This window comes from Chroicocephalus ridibundus, chromosome 8 (assembly GCF_963924245.1).
Source record: "Chroicocephalus ridibundus chromosome 8, bChrRid1.1, whole genome shotgun sequence".
NCBI lineage: Eukaryota > Metazoa > Chordata > Aves > Charadriiformes > Laridae > Chroicocephalus > Chroicocephalus ridibundus.
Window position 1 is genome coordinate 25,668,875 of NC_086291.1, and position 17,130 is coordinate 25,686,004.

The window sequence follows — 17,130 nt, forward strand, 5'->3', positions numbered from 1 at the left end:
AGTACCCTAAAAGCCAACAGACCTAATCCCTTTAAGACATTATAGAGTTACAGTTTACTGTTGTACTGGCATTAATGCTTATGAACATGAGTTTGACAATGTTAAAAAAAGTTCTGAGTAATCTAAGCACTGTAGAAAAAATGTGAATATTCTCGATTTGAGTATATCTAGGTCTTCCATGGTTGTCCTCACAAGCTCACATTTGGCTGAGAAATTGGTTGTACCCATTTAATGGATTTTTTTATATATATTTAAAATATATTTTGAATGCATATGCCTACAGGCTCTGTATTGTAGTATGTTCAAAACCTCCCTTGTGCTCAATGGAATTTTTATGATAAGACATATATGTTTTTAATTGAAATTCCTATTTTGTTTATTCAGCCTGGTTAGCCTAGAGTTTAATTTCAGCCCTGCAAGCTCATTTTCCAATGGAAGTCTATGCAGAGAAAATAATAATGCTATGATACCTGGAAAAAAAATCCAGTAGCTTTTAAAAATCAAGTATTTTTTAAGTGCTTTAGCAAAGCAACCCAAATAAAACCAACACTTTTGCTTCCAAAATGTTAAATACTTCATGATTCTTAAAAAAGAAAATATGTATCTCTGCACAAGTTCATGTCACCCAGCAGAGCTGAGATCTGCTGGTGCTGGTTGTCTCCTCGTGGCAGTGGAGTCAGTGGCAAAGCTCTACTGATGTCAGATGTGTCCGGAAGCTTCCCGGATGCCTCTGTTCTCAGCTGTTATGGAAATAAAACCATTCAAGCTGCCGGTAACTTCATTGGGTTGAAACGTTCCTGGGCAAAGGGGTGGTGTTGGCCCAAGGAAGGATGAGAGCGCAGTCCCGATAGCACCAGCAGGTGTTGGTGGCTCTGCCAGGGACAGAGGTTGTCTTAACCTTTGAAGCATGTGAAGTCTAACGTTTCTTACAAAATTAGCAATTACAGCTATTTTGGATATTATTTTTAGCTGTGTGAGAATTCAGTTGCTTTTTTTAATCTGACTGCTCATTGGCCCACAGCAATTGCCATCTGTGATAGGTCCCAGAGTATATGGTGTGTAGAAAAACTGATCCATTGAATAATTCTTATTCTTCTCCCATCTAATCACATACTAATTTCTTTCTTTAGTCTGCCACTTCTCTGCTGGTGAAAAACATCTCACCCAAAAGATGATGCAAATAGCTGATATGGCAGGAGATGGTCTTACCAGAAGCCACTTCAGTAATATGAAATACAACAAGGGGCTGTTGAGTGAAGATGGGGGGTTAAGAAAAAATTGAGACTCTGCATTAGGTTGTTGTGTTGCAGATTTTATCCTGTCTTCTCTCGCTCTCAGCTTTCTAAGGCAGGCAGACTAAATCCGCTTTGTCATGTCAGGCTTTTCCCAAACCCTGCAGATAAGTAACCAGTAAGGGATATGGCATCCCATGTGAGGAATCTCTACTGTTTTCTATGAAGTTACTGTAACGCCCTTTGTGTTATTACCTTATATTTTGTATCATAACATCTGGGGTTTATTTTTAATGTATCACATTATGCAAAAGTCACCACTGAATTGTGAGCAATAAACCTTACTCCTTATCCTGTAGTGACCCAACTACTAAAGCCTGATATTATACGGGTAAATCAATCAGATTCATGTGAAAATATTTGTATATATAAAAATATATAGATACACGTGCATGTTTGAAAATGTCAGTTGTTTAAGGGATAAATCCCATGAAGAACTAGTACATCAGCCTTCCCTCAGCAAAGCGCTAATCACACACTTTACTTTCAATGTATGTATTAAGTATTGAAAGTTAAGCCTGGCTTAAATGAATGTCTCATTGGAGTCTCAGTTTCTTGCAGGATGGAATATTTAATTGCATGGATCACAGCAGCAATTATATAAATAAGGTCAATATGAAAGAGACTATATTTTTTTTTTAAGATTTAAATAATAGCACAAGTTTTATTTAAAAAATTATTTATTTAAATTTATTTATTTTTATTTAATGACAAAATTAAATTATTTATTTATTTAAAGCTCAAGAAACAAGCTAAAGTCTGTTGTCTGCGTCAAAATACTGTGTGGAAGCCAGTTGTGATGATTTTGTGTTCCTCCGTCCTCTCCCTAGGAGAGCAGCAGGAACCCAGGGGGGACGGGACTGTTTACGCTCTTTTCAAGGCTGCAGGCGTGCTGTTAGGGGCTACATCTCACCAGCTTTCTGCATTTGATGGCTTTGTTCTTTTATTCTGATGAGGCATTACATACATGTTTCAAATGTTTATGTGAATTAGATAGGTGCTTGCTTTGGTGGGTTTGTTTTTATCAGTAAATCTTAAAAAGGGTTTAGGGATTTTGTTGCTTGTGGATTAATAAGTTTGATTAGTATTAGGTACTAATTTTCAGAAGTATTTTTGTCTAAATGTTACACATTATTGTTTAGTTTAAGGATATTTTGGAACTTGAATCCCTGTGCAACTTTGCAGAAAACAATTAACCCAGCTGAGATGATGGCAACTTTGTGCGTTGCAAGTAGGCTTTATCAGGTTGAGATAGTTTCCTGTGATTTCCTGAAATTTTACGTTTGAAATACGTATTATTTTTATTGAAGAATACTGTGTGCGTAAGACAGCAATGCTTTCTGTCTATGCAAATCACAGCTGATAACACGATCGGCAGAAAAACATTCAGAGGTGTATTTATAGTTGCTGACTGCACTGTGTGAACAAAAAAGATCTGGCTGGTCCTGACAAATATTCTGTGAAATAACTGCCCACCTAGACACGCTGGGAACACCCAGGATCACTGAGACCCTCACATCATTCAAGATGTAAATATTCCAAGATGCATTCTCAATTTATTTATTTGTTTTTCAAATTCATCCCAACCAGAGACAGACTAAATCTTTGCGACTTTTATTTTTAAAATCATAAAAACCCAATACTGGAACTTTCTTGAAATTTTGAGGACAGGTGGCAACATCAAGTATGCTTGTTTTCAGGGTTGTGGCAGTTTTGTTTTATAGAGCTTTTAAGTTAAAAATGTTGAACTTGATCAGCATATGGTACTGGCTAGCCTCATCTCTACCAGCTCTTTTGTTATCTTGTTATTGTTATAGGTCTTAATGACAGTTGTAAGCCATAGCTCTGGATGCAGGGGTTAGTCCACCCTGGGGAGGAGAGGAGAAACAGCACTGTGGATTATGGAAATATGAATTGATCTAAAAAGCAGCTCTCTTGTAACAGAATGGGACTCAAAGAAAGACTGGGGAGAAGCTGGTGAAAAGACGATGGAATATGATGTGAAAATGATCATTTGAATGCTTTCCTTTTCATTCCCAGCTGCTGTGTTCTGGTGAAAAGGCATGCATTTGTATATCTTAAGGCTGGGTGAAAAAGGGCCAGATGAATGGAATTACTTGTTAGATATGTTTTCATTTTGAGTCAAATAAATTATGTGCATTTTAATAGACTGTATGCATATGTTAGCCATTTCTTTTTTATCATACAGCTGTGATATTGGGGCACTACATTTTGTAGAAATGTTCTTTTCTCTGTTTGCTCAAATAAGTACAGTATTAATATTTGACTGTCCTTCAGATATTCTATATCAGCCTATCGAAAATAACTGTTAGTGATTTGGCCTATTCCTACAGCCTTCAGCGATGTGCCAAGCCACAGAAAAAAAAATTAACTGATGGCTGAAACAGTGATGACAATCATTTGGAACTTCTTCCAGAAAGACTGCCAAACTGTCATGTGTGATGTCGTTGTTGATTGACCTTAACTGCCCTCAGAATATTCCAGTCTAATGTCACCTAATTCCTTATTCCATGCTACCATATACTTTCTCATCTATTTGCTTAGTACCCTCCATCCGCTTTAGTCTTAGATATGTTGCCTCTGTTTTATTTTCAGCATTGCTCTTGTGTCTCGAGCTTACTGCTACTCTTTGAGGAATATCCTAACTAGCTCAGCCTCTTCTTATGCATGGTACTGGTTGTAATATTCCTGAACGCTGTGTTTCATTCTTAGCTCTTGTTCTGCCTTTCTTGATGATGGTTTTCTGCAGAACTGGGAGAGCGTTCGAGGCACATTGTTTCACTGTTACTGCCACAGGTATTTGAAGTGTCACTTCAAATAATTTGTTGATATTTTGTTAAATAAAATAACTTCATTTTACATGTTACTTATGTTAGGAAATGGTCTGGGATTAAATGGCATAATCCAAGTATGATGAAATCAAGGAACCAGGGCGCTCTGGTGCCAAAGAATGAGACTTGATGGGACTGAGATCAGGAACTGGAGCAGCAGCAGACTTTGCCAGCAGCAAGAACAAGGCAAGGGTGGCTAGTGGGCTGCAGCTGGAGTTGTCCAGACTACATGGTTTGAGTTCTTGCATGGTGATCTTGGAAAGGTGAAGCAGCTCCAGGCAGGTGATCGGAAAGGGAAATGCATTAATCCATCAGAATATAACTGTTTCTGATACTCATTACTTCTGTATGAGTTTTCAAGGCATTTCAACTACTTGGCTATTAGACTATGTTTGCTTCTTCCCCAAGCAGAGGCTAGGGAGTTTCTGGTTTTTGTGTGAGTCAGTTTCTGTCTGCAACCATTAATAAAAGCACAATCAGTAACAAAAGATCCACATCTGAGAAATAAGCTGTCTCTGAGGTTACAGTGCATGCTTATCTCTGTCCTTTGTCTTTCGCTAGGTACTAATGGCCACTATTAGGGCAAACATACTGGGCCAGTGCAGACTCAGTGCATCAGTTCTTGAATTTTAGACTAAAGTTGGGAAGAGGGAGGACCTGTTTCAATTTATAGAGAAATCCTGCTGTAGGAACAGGATTTTTACTAACTTTCAGTAAGTGCGGTGAATACTCGGGTTAGATTTGTGAGGGTCTTCCCTGAGCACGGGCAGTTTCATTCTTCTGGATCAAAGTGAAGCAGCTGAAAATCTTCCTGGCTGTAGCTGCTTGTGCTGCCTGGCTTGGTGGTGGAAGCTGCCTCCCCCTCCTCTTAGGTGTGCAAAGTTGGCTTAGGCTATACCGGAGGTCTGAGCAAAGCTGATTGACTTTGTGCTGCAGTGGCTGACAGATGCTCACGTGCAGAAACACCGACCTGAAATCTTTGCGGAGTGGTCTCTAGCAACGGTGCCGTAGCAGGCAGCCAGAAGGTCTGGACAGGCTCAGCCATAGGCGAAGTGAATGTACATTACGTATCTCCTTGGGAAAAAATACATCTAATTGTTTGTCCATTGCGTTTTATTTTTTGTGATAGTCATCTGTCTGCGTCTGGTAACACAAGAGATACGTTAGTGCTTTAAAATTATGCTTGTTTGCTTCTTCCCTGTTCCTCTTTTGTCTTGAAATTGTTTCTTCTCTCCTCCATTTTTTTTCAACACTTGATAACGTCTGAATTTAGTACTGAAAAGCTATTACTGCAAGTGACTGTTGTTGAGCTGTGTTATGATAAGGTTTAGAGTTTGACCTATGCTGCCTGTAAACCAAGAAATAACTGTTTCCTTTATAAAAACATCAACAATAACTGTAATTATGAAATGGTAATCCTAACATGTTCCTTAGAAGCTGATTTCCTTTTTTGGTTCCTTTTCTTTTGGCTATCAGTTCTTCTAGCTCAAGAAACTCAGCCCACACACGTAATCAGTTTCACTACCCTTTACAACGTACTGTGGTTCCCCGACTTCCCCTAGAACTGGTAGAGACGTGTGAGCTGGCACACTCCCTCACAGGGCTGCACGCTTCGAGGTGGACGAGCCCAGGCAAGGGTTTAGCTTTTGGACTGGCTCACCTTATTTATCTGCATAAGTCACTCGCTACTGTAGATGTTTTCTCTCTGTGTGGCACCCAAGTTGTTCATTAACTTATGTGATACTTCATTTATTAACTGCTTTTAAGTTTCTGCATTGCTAGCAAAATCAGGATTTCATTATGGCATATGCTATGTGGTTGTTTTATAAAAAAATCAGTGGAAAGTTCAGATTCTGGAAGAGCATCACCTGGCATTATAAGACGCTGTTTCACTCCCCAGCCTGCGCAGGCCAAATCTTGCATATAAGCAATCTGCAGATCTGGCGCTGACGTTTCTGTGTACATCGGTACTGGGTATTTACTGGGCAGACCAATTGTTCAGTAGGAGCTTTCTAGGCAAGGAATGTCATCCTACTATTTACAGACACTCTGTTTCAGGGCTTGTCTTTCAGGTAACTAATGCAGTAATTCTTATTTATACTTAGGATTTAGTTCAGAAAAAGGAGCAGTTTCATATGGCCCACTCAGGCTGTTCCCAGTTTGACTGTTGTAGTCATAATGTTTGCTTCCTTGTTTCTGCTTCTGAAATACGCCTGGGTGAAAGCGTAACGGTTAGAAAACTGATGGAGTCAGAAAATGTAAAGTGGTATTTCAAACAAGGTGGAGTTTTTTGGTTGGTTTTTACCTGCCAGCCTGCAAAAATAAATTTTATGGAAGAATCCAGACTCCTTTAGTGATGATGGTAAGAGGAGACTTGAAAGAACTTCAGTAGTTGTCAAAAATGCTTGCTGGTTATACAGTCGAAAGTCTGGCAACCTCTGGTCAGCTGCATTGAAAAGACAACATGGGGCCATGTGCGGATAGAAACCATTATTGAATTTATAAAGTAAATCTATTTAGCTGGTTTCTCCCTTCTGCCTCAAAAATGATCTTCTCCTTTTCTTGCCTCTGAACTTTCATTATGGTTTCCTGGTTGCTGGGTGTTGTGGGTCTTCTGCCTTGGCTATTTCCATCAAAATTGCAGTTGCTTTTTTTGTTTGTTAGTATTATGCATAGTTTGAGGTCTCTGGTGAAATGCTAGAATTTATGGAGGAAAACAAAGACTTGGAATGTATTTGGAACAAAATACGTTTGGAGTTGAAATGAGTATGAAATGTTTCAAGTGTCATCAAGAGTAGAGTTTGTTATGCTTGAAGTCTTATGGCTTTTTTTCAGTATATTCTATTTTTATAGAAATGCAGCTATTTATTATAAGTATTATACTTTTACAGTTAATTTTCTGTTTAAGAATTTCTTTGCTTGATGATCAAGAGGAACATCTTGCAAATAGGAGCCTTTTAACCTGAGTATCAACTACGCTCTACTTGTGATGTTCCTTGATAGTGTTTTGCAGACACTTCTGAGACTGCAAACTTCACTTTAAAGCAATATATTAAATAGGTAGAGTTGGGTATGTTGCAGATAGGCTCAATTCTGTCCTGAGCTATCAGAGTATTCCAAGGTGGAATGAAAAAACTAATAGGTAAAACAAATATATAAGATCCAATTTTAATACGCGCTTTATTGTATGGTGGTTATTTTTTCACTATTGGAGAAACAGCATCTGAAGAGAATGTGGAGGAGATTCTCAGTGTTGCTGCTAGATACATCTTAACTGGTGTTCTAAAGCAGTGGGAAATTTTAAGACGTCTTAAGTGAAACAAATATTGCTGCCCTTTTAACTATGCAGGATGACATTTGGATTTTGACCTGGCCTCCAAAGACATACATATTTGGATTTTGAAAATGATGTCTATCTTATCTCTAGTTTAAGACAATTTCTCTGTTGAGTTTCTAGATAATGTTGGAGATGCTGTCACTGAAATTGTATATGGATAAAGTCACTTTTTTTTTCCCTACTGCCCGATGATAGAAAATTGTGTGTCATACTCTGGTGTCTTTTTTTGTACAAAATGTAATGAACTTCCTTAAAGATAATAAATACTACCTTAAAAGTTAAAAATTTCCCACATAGTAATCTCAAGAGCGGAGGCAGAATAGAGTATTTCCTGTTTTTCCCAGCTCTCTGATATTGCCTAGGGAATAATGGTCTCCCTGACATGAGTCAGGGAAGTAAGGGGAAACTGTTTATTGGTGCCTGGGATACAAATATATGCTCACTAGAGCTCTATGGTGAAGTATTATTTCTCTTGGTTTTCTTTGCCTTGCCAGTAAGAGGGTTAGATGGTAACATTTCAATCTACACTTATTCTAATGGGAACTTTCTTTGGGAATAAAAGCATTGTCAGTTTTTATTTTTTTTTTTTTTTTATTCTGAGTTGCAGGAAAGTTGAGGGTTTTTTTTTTTTTTTAATCAGGTAAACGAGCCTGTGCTGAACTTCATACTGTTTTAACTATTCTGCTATTTGTAACTGAGCTTGTTATTTCAAAGTGAACTTTGGGTCCCTGTATGCTATGCTGGACACAACCGTGACTGAGATATGCCTTATTTTTAACTGCTCACGTGATGAGATTCAGGAACAATTAGACAAATAGACTCCAGTCTTTTATAACTTAATAAAAATCTCTGAATTTTTAAACTTACTTTGTGGTCATTTAGGAAGCCTTATTCTTCAGTCTTGCAGGTTAGTGAGATTAACAATGCCTTTTAAGTACTCAGGGTTCATGAATACATTTGTTCTTTTCTCCTGTAAAGTGCCTTTGAAAGATGCTCTAAAAGCAGTAAAGTCTTAGGGGCACTACTGGGGACACCAGCCTTAGGCTGCTGTACAGGGCAGCAGCGTCCTGTAGTGTGCCTCCAGTCAGTGCCCTGCACCCTGGTCATGCTGCTGTTCCAGTAATTAATTTTCTTTCACATATTTTTTTTCTGTATTTAAGGTACTGTTCGTTCTAAGTGATGTTGCAACCATCATCTATAAGTTCAGTAGCAGATGCAGCTGACCTTCAGGTCTCCAGGATGGCTACTTGTTTTCGTGATTTTACTTCTCTAAGATCTCAAGATCTTCTTGCTGCCTTATTGTCTAGGCTCTTTCTGTCCTGCTACCTCATCTGTCTTCATGATTTAACTGTGCCCTTATTGCTGTGTAGAGCACAGAGCAGCTAGACTAAGCTACCAAACTCTTCAGCTGCCTGTCTGGCAGGATCCGGGTAACGAACCAACCTTTTCTTCCTTCCTTCCATCCTCCCCTGAGGCACGTAACTGAGAGATGCCCAAGTGGAGAAGAGACAGGGAGCAGGAACAAGAGAAATTAACTCTGATGGGAATTCTGTAAGCAATCTCCTTCTTATCGGCAGGTATTCAGCTCCTCATTCATTTTAGACAACAAATATTTCTGTGAATGAGCTTTAGAAAGATGAAAATGTGACACTTTTTAGAGAGCAAGTCTTCCTCTAAAAGGCTTGGTGTTTAAGTGTTACAAGCAACCTGATTCTTCTGAATGTCAGTCAGGCTGTAGGGCCTCTCCAGTTGTAGTTTATATGTGAGCCAAGTAAATGAGGCTCAAAAATTGTTCTCAGCAGTGGAGCAGAATTTGTGTTCTGTGGGTCAAATGTAAACGTAGCTCAGCTTAGTGGAGTTTTAATCTTTCTTGAATCCATTAGTGACGACTTCTGCTGCATGGTACAGAATCACCTTCCCCTGCGTGTGTTTGTCGGGCATGTATGAACTTCTATGTGTCAGCTGTATCGGGATAGAATTAAGTGTCAGAAAACACAGCACTATCCCCAACTTACTCTGAAAGTTGTGAGATGACAAGAGGAGGTCTATTTTGAGGGAGCAGTGATTGCACAGATTTTCTTTTTTTATCCTCTGGGCATAGAAGTTTTGCAACAGGTAGAGCTTAGTGGGCACATCTGCAGGTCTGTGTTTTGCCACCATCACAGCACTGAAACTCCTGTGTCATGCGGCTGTGTTACCCCCACCATTTTATGTCATGTCTGCCTTCATCCTGTGGTGTTACGCTGCAAATGAAATGGTGCTGTGCCCACCTGGCTTTTGTGGAACTACCCCTTAAGTATGACTAGAAAGCCTATTAGTAATTGCTGTTAAATATTAATATTTCTCTGAAACAATTCCAGAGAATTCTTCTTAACTTCTCTTTAGACCTAGAAGAAAATTCAAAATAACCAAAGGCAAAACCACAGAAAATTAACTACTGGTTGTGTTTCTTGAAGAAAGCTGTCGCTTGTGTTGCAGAGACCTTAGAGTCACGTAGTTGTACACTTCTGCTGTCTAGCCCCTTCTATACAAGGAGCCTTGAACTCCTGAAAATTCTAAACTGTATTAACTAAAATATTTTAATATTCCTGAGGTTTTAAAAAAGCTTAAAAAAAGTTAAAAGCGCCACATAATTTAGTAGTTCATTCTTGAAACAGTGAAGTTCTGTAACCTTAGGTACATATTTATTTATTTATTTAGAGCTTTGCAGCTCCACCCTAAACCATTTGCATTTAATTTCTGTATTCTTCTTTGCTTTAAGTGTTCAGAAAGCAGCTGATAATTTTTTCTTTTTTTTTTTACCCTATAGAATGACTAGATAATCACTGAATGATGGCTATGCTTTGGAGAGTGGCACATAGAGGTTAAAAATAGTTATGGAGGCCTGATCATGACTTCCATACTTTAGGCCTTTGGATTTCCCTGAATGTAATCTAGGATTAACATTTTTTATTATTCAAAACATTTGGGCCTTTCTTCATTGTAGCTACAATTTTCTGATGAGATTTTTAGCACGGGTAAAAGCTGAGACTTTGAAATATAACTACCGCTGCTGGCTTCACATGGGTCCCTGCTGTGGGTGTGCGCAGCTTCAGAGGAGGAAAAGGCAAAGTCAGTGGTGAGGACAGAGCTTGCCTTTTCATCCGCTGTTTTACGTGGCAGTATTAGAATTTCGCCTTTGTTGAGCCGTAATGATGAAGGGCTTGACGCTGCAAGATGCTAAGCAGCCTGGTTTTGATTTAAGAATGAACCCAAATCTGTGTTTAAGAATTTAAATATTCCCACTGAAGTCACTGGTTTGAGTCAGAAATACCTGTCGTGACAGTGTTAAATCTCAAGTAGATCTCTTGTTTGCATGTTTGGATTGGCACAGGGTGACTGAAAACTGTGGTAAGGAATGGTGACAGTGCCCTTTGAGGAAAGATCGGAGAGCGAGTTGGGTTAAGGATGAAGGACAGAGGACATTGGAGTTTGGAGATGGAGATTTGGGTGGGGAAAACTGGTAAGAAGAACCAAAAGAGAGACCTGCAGTCAGGTGTCTCAAGAGAAGATATTTAAAGAGACGTTAGTAGGCAGAGAAAGAATTACATGAAATACTGAAATAGAATAGCAAGTAGCTTTTGTCAACAAGGGGGAAAAAGAAGAGACTAGTTATTAAAGTAGACATGACAAAGATAAGACTCACAAAAAAGAGAATTTCCCTTTACAGTGAAAAAAGGGTGGGGGAAAGGGACTTCGCAAAAATAAAGTAGAGAAATAAGAGAAAGACAAAAGCTAGAAAAATATTGTTACTGAGAAAGAAAGCAGTTGAAGAAGTAAAGATAATGGCAGGGGGGAGGTGCAAAAGCATTTGGTAATGAAGTGAGTGACTATTTGTGCTCCAGTAATTGCTATTTCTTTGGCTGATTTCTGCCTCAAAACAGAATAAAGAGATGAAGATAGATAGTTATTTGAGTGCTAGTTTATATGGATGATTTTGATAACCTGGATTATGTAATTAAATAACTCAAAGTATCTTGGTTACTATCTATTTCGTGTAGGCCATTTCTTCTCTAGGTATCCTGACATGTCCCTGGAAGGGACATGGTGTGACGGTGTCTCAGTGTAAGGCTGTTCCCTTTCTTCTCCTGAGATGCTCTTTCCATATATATAATGGACCTGGGGGAAAACCCAGCTGCTTGCTTGAGGACCAGTCTTATGCTGCAGATAAACACAGAAATAGTTAGAAGGTAACAGTGTAACTGTTTTTAAAAAAACTGTGTCTAAACCACTATTTATGAAGTGGTTTGGTATTCTGGATACCTTAAAATATTCCTATCAGGGAAGATTTGCAATCCTTTTATAGGGATGCACTTGGAAAAAAAATCAGGTTCTTTTCCCTCCCCACTTAACATGCAAACTGCAAAATGCGTTTTAATACCAAAAAAAGTGTTGAGGTGAATAGTTCCCCCATCCTTCTAACCTCAGAAATTAATCAGGTTAAGCTTCAATACTTAATTATTTCAGTAGTATAAAATATTAAGGGATGAACTTAATTTCTGTCAATTCATCAGGTCGCATCTACATAGAAAAAGGTAACTGGTTGAAATTTGTAAGTCATAGTGAAAAAACCCACTCATACATGTGTAGAGATACATTAATAAGCTGATTCTGTAATATATATCAATTCTGAGGCAATTTTACCATAGAAGCAGCTCCTGTACCATCTTCCAGCTGTAGTGAGATTCATATGCTTCTATCAACTGACTGTGATACTATAAAAAAAAACAAACCCAAAAACTTTTCTAGTTCGTAAGGATTGTGGTGTATATTTTGAATCTAACCAAAATAATTAACCAGTAATTTCACCAAAGGGCAAGACTGAGTTTTCAGCAGCTTTTCTCCAGAAAACTGGTGTGTGTGAGTTCAGAAGTATCTTCTACCAGCTTTTACATTGCTTTTTAAAATGATGATGCACAGAATTAGCTGTATGGGTATCAAAATAAGCAAGAAAGAATGGCTAAGTAATTCTTACTTTTTAGGTTTCTGTAATATCATGTCAATGTAGAGGCAGTGAGCATGACCAGGCCAGGCTGGAGCTGTGTAGTGCAACTGATGAAAGTGAATTAATAAAACCACTGGACCGTGAGCCTGCGAGAGTGCAAGTTTCTGCTGGTGTGCTACAGGCATAAAGGAAATAGTTTCTTAAATACCATTTCCATTTTTGTTTAAGCTTTTTGCGAGGGAAGCAGCATGCTGTAGTTCACGTGATGTTAATTTTATGATTTCTTCTTTCTCTTGGAGCTTGTATAGGGAATGATGTAGTTATCCTGTAACTGAGCATTTGAACTTAATTGTGTATGCCACTGTAGTTTCAGTGTTCAGAAGCAAATAGATAATCTTTTACTTGGGTTTGTTGTGATGTTTTTTGTTTTGTTTTGTTTTTTTTTTTCACAAATCATTATCTTTTTCCCTCTGTATACAATTTCTTTCCTTTATGACACAGTGACCATTTCTGAAGGCACTAATGCTGTGAGAACCAGAGGAGGAAATAGTCATGGGACATGTGAATCAAGGATATTTCAGTTTCTGAAGACTTGTACAACCTTTTGTCTTGAGAAATAAACACATAGTTTTGTGAAGCTGTGAAAGTGAAAGACACTAAATACATGCGTATGGTGATTCCAGAGGAAGTCCTGGCTTGAGTTATGGATGCTTGAAAATGATGTTCCAGTAGGAAACAGAGCTCAAATTTTATTCAATAGAGAGGTTACTGAAATTGTACAGGAATAGTGACTGTGAATGTGTATATAGTGTCATTTGCATTTTAAATTTGTCTAGGAGTATCTTGGGGGCATCTTGTTTTCTTCCATTTTAAAAATCTGAATAGCACCTGTAATTAAGGGAGAAAACTGAGCCCTGGAAGCCAGGTAGGACTTCCAGCTATTGATCTGTGCAAACCCGGTTTACGCTGTCAGGGGAGCAGCAGTCAACTGCTGAGCTGCTTTGTCACTGACATAAGCTGAGAGAGGATTTTTTTTTTTTTTTTTGTCTATACTGTTTATACACCAGTCTATAGACCTGCTGGCTGGTTGAATTTTAAAGAGTGCGGAGGTTTAAAGACTTGTCCCCTGAGGGATGCTCCTGCCAGTTGGGAAGCGAGCTGAGGCTGCTCCGCAGAAGTTGTGTGCACGTGTGCTGGCCGGGGGGGCCCAAGCAGGGCTGGGGGAAACGCTGTCCTGCAGCTCAGCCCAGAAAATGCTGCAAAACATACCCATAATTTTCAGGTTGTTTAGTCAAAATATTGAGCTAATACCTTTGGTTTTTTTGTTTTTGTTTTCTCTTTCTTGTGTGATAATTTATTCTGAGAGAATACAATGGGGAACATGAATGAATACATTTCCATACCCAATTCTGAGCCAGTGCTAAGCTCACCAGGCAGCAATTAAAATCCTCAGTAGTAAGGAGAAAATGACTTCCGATAGTGTGAGAATAGGTGCAGATTTGGAAAGAGAATTTAAACAGTGTGTAAAATACTATTTCTTTGGAACAGGAAAAACAAGCTGTGTGAGCCTGAAGTAAGAGACTATTTGGAAATGTTTGGGAAATTTCTGAGTTAAAAGTTTTGATTAGCCTGTTGTGCTTGCTTTCTTTGTTAGAGTTTACTATTACTACTACCAGCATCGGGTATGCTTGTTTCCTGCCTGCAGAAATTAAAATGTTTACCTGCTGTATTTGTGTTTTGCTGCTTGCACTTCCACGGTGGCCACTCCCAGCAGTCAGGATGGTGCTTGAGCAATTTCTTTTGGAGACCATTATATGTACGGCTATTGTTCATAATTAAGTTGTTAACTTTTCTCAATACACAGTATCTAGCTTTCATATTCTCCTTTGTCTGTGCTGACAAAGTTCCAAAGATTTATTGAACTCTGTTATGTGACTTAGGAATTCTAGAAAAATTGACTTTTCCACTTTGTACAGTATGATGATTTACTGGGGCACATCATATACCTTTAAAATGTTGCAACTAACATGTGCATATTGTATTCAGAGGCATCTTTTTCTTGAACGATTTGTCCCTTGCTGATTAACTTGCATGAGTTCTTCATGTTTTACACTATCCACTGAGCCAGGCAAATGTTTGAAGTAAATAGTCATTGTGGTGTATAGGAATTTAAATACATAATTTCCCCTAATGGGAGTTGACTGTTCAATATGCAGTAAACAGAGTTTGGGCTGGGGACCGCTAACATCTTAGATCAAGTTCTTAAACCCCTGTGTGCAGCTCTGGAAACTTGCAGTCAATATGCATTTTTCTGAAAAAACACACCTTGTGGGATAAGCGCTGTATCCAGCGGTATATCTGTCTCTGCTGCTCTCCTACAGAAAGGGAATCGTGTAGCTTTGCTGACCAACTGTGTTGACGTCAAGTGGCTCTTCTTAGCTGAAGCGTTTCACAGAGGGTTTGTTTTCCTAGTTGGGAGCAAGGAAATAAAAACTCTTTTTCTGGGATCTTGAAAGGTCATTGTTTAATATTTGCAGCTGACTGACTGATCTGGTAATTCATTACTTTTTATTTTATTTTTTTTTTTTGTAAAGAAAAATGTTGACTGGTTTGAGAGCATTTTTATATTTTAATTAACACATTTTATTTGCCACTAAACAGCTTCTTAAATAAAATTCTGCAAGAAAGAGTGACATTATCCTTTCATATTATTGTAGGAAAGTAGAACCGGTGGATTTCCCCCCCTTCCCTTTATTAATCGCGAGGCTTGCTTGTGAAACCCAAAGGGTTAATCATATAAATTTCTCCTTTGGACCAGCAGACGATTTCCATCATTTTCAGCATTTGACTGTGGAACATGTATAGAGTTGTTATACCTCTCTGTAATTCATTCTGCTGCCAACTTCATTCCCTTTTCTCTGCCTGCATTTTAATTGAAACAACATTTGTATTTTTGAGCCAGGATCTGTCAGAAGTCCCTGTGGCTAGTCTGTGGTACAAGTAGCAGCAGACGTGGCTTACCCATATGGTGTGGTGCTTCTTGTAAAATCCATATGGCCTTGTTGAAGGGAATCCCAGCGGGGATGTGAAGGGTGTTAATACCCTTCAGGCCAGGCCTTTCCCTCCTGGGGCTTCTATGGCATTGTCTTTGCAATCTGCCAAAGCACAAACTTAATTCCTTTTTAATAATCAATTATTTCAGTCCAGGAACGTGTGCTGTATTTTTTGCAATCATATATTCCTTGAATTTATTATTTGTTATGAGTGTTTTTCAGTATTTTTTAGAAGCAAGCTAGCTTGCTAGCACATGCAAATAAAGCCTTTTCAAAATCCTAACTTTATTTCTTTTACTTGTATTTACAGGAAGTGCTGAATAGCATTCCAAAGTTCTGCTTTCCTTTTGACATTGAAAGGTATGTGTTACAGTTATTGCTTATTTAAAAATATTTAATAGAAATGATATTTAGCCTAATTGCAAGGAAAGATTTAAAGAAAAGGAAAACGTATTGTACTGCCTAAACTTGCACCTGCAGATGAGAAGAACATGTCCTTTTGTGTTCAAGTAAGTATGAAATCACTAGTAGGAAATTACTGCAGCAAAACACAACCTTTACAGAGTTTTAGGGATGTCTCTTTCAAGGCAGAGCTACATTCCGGCCCCCAGGTTTGTCCATTATAATTATAAGCACCATCTGCATTAATATAAGGATATAACATAGTTTCCTTCAAATGAAAAACATCATAAAGAATGTTACTGTGCACCAGGAGTACCGAGCAGTACTGAAAACATGTTCTTTGAGTTCAAAGAAATTAAGACTTTAATTGCATGGAAGTAACTAAATTGATTTTTCTCAGAGAAGAAACAGGACCATTATTTATAATTAACTATCCCTTACCTTTCTAGTATCAATTATAGTGTGGCGTCCATCTAATGCCAGCCATTTAAATTGCTCATATAAAACGTTTTTATTAATTAAAATATTTATTTAGGCTTGTCAAAATGATTAATGGTAATTAATTTAATCGGTTGTACTCACTCAGTTTGGAAAACTCATATTGTCCAAATCAGCAAAGATTGAATTAGAAGCTTGATTTGCATAATTAATGAAAGATACACCCGGTTAGTGTGCGGGCTGAGCCGGTTTCAGAACAACGTTGGCATCGGTTGTAGATGGAGACTCAAAGATGAGAAGCATCTATCGGACGCAGGAAGCAACTATCTGTGGAGTAAAAGGTGGTGTGTGCATAGAGGAAAGAAGAGAGGCTTTGCAGAAACACACACTGGCAAAATAAAGATCTTCATAAACACAACTTCCCTGAAGTAAACTAGGTTCATTTAGTCTTTTATAGTTGAATTTAATTAAGTTGTTTGGGTTTTGAACGGGTTAAGCTCACTGTCCTTTAAGCTGTTTTAATGACTTAACTAATACAGTTGTCAGTGTTGGCTTTAAAGCATTAAAGTCTTTAATGTGCTTAAGATATGTACAGAATTCTGTTTAAAATTGATAATGAAGATGAATAATGGAAATAAAATTTGAGGATAATAGAAAAAGGTGAGGTTCTGTTGCTGCCATCCAGTGGCAAGAAGATAATCAGTGGCAGGAAATAATTATTTTCAAATAACCCATCTTGCATTAACTATTTCTGTTGAACCATGTAGAAGAC

General features: G+C 38.1%; 1 protein-coding gene across 2 annotated transcripts in view; it reads left to right on the forward strand.

The window, feature by feature from the left end:
* DENND1B (DENN domain containing 1B) overlaps positions 1 to 17,130 on the forward strand; it is a 164,769-nt gene that overhangs the window by 42,450 nt on the left and 105,189 nt on the right. For both annotated transcript variants that reach the window (XM_063344729.1, XM_063344730.1), the window contains exon 4: positions 15,829 to 15,878. In XM_063344729.1, the coding sequence (XP_063200799.1) occupies positions 15,829 to 15,878 (50 nt within the window). The remainder of the gene's footprint in view (positions 1 to 15,828; positions 15,879 to 17,130) is intronic.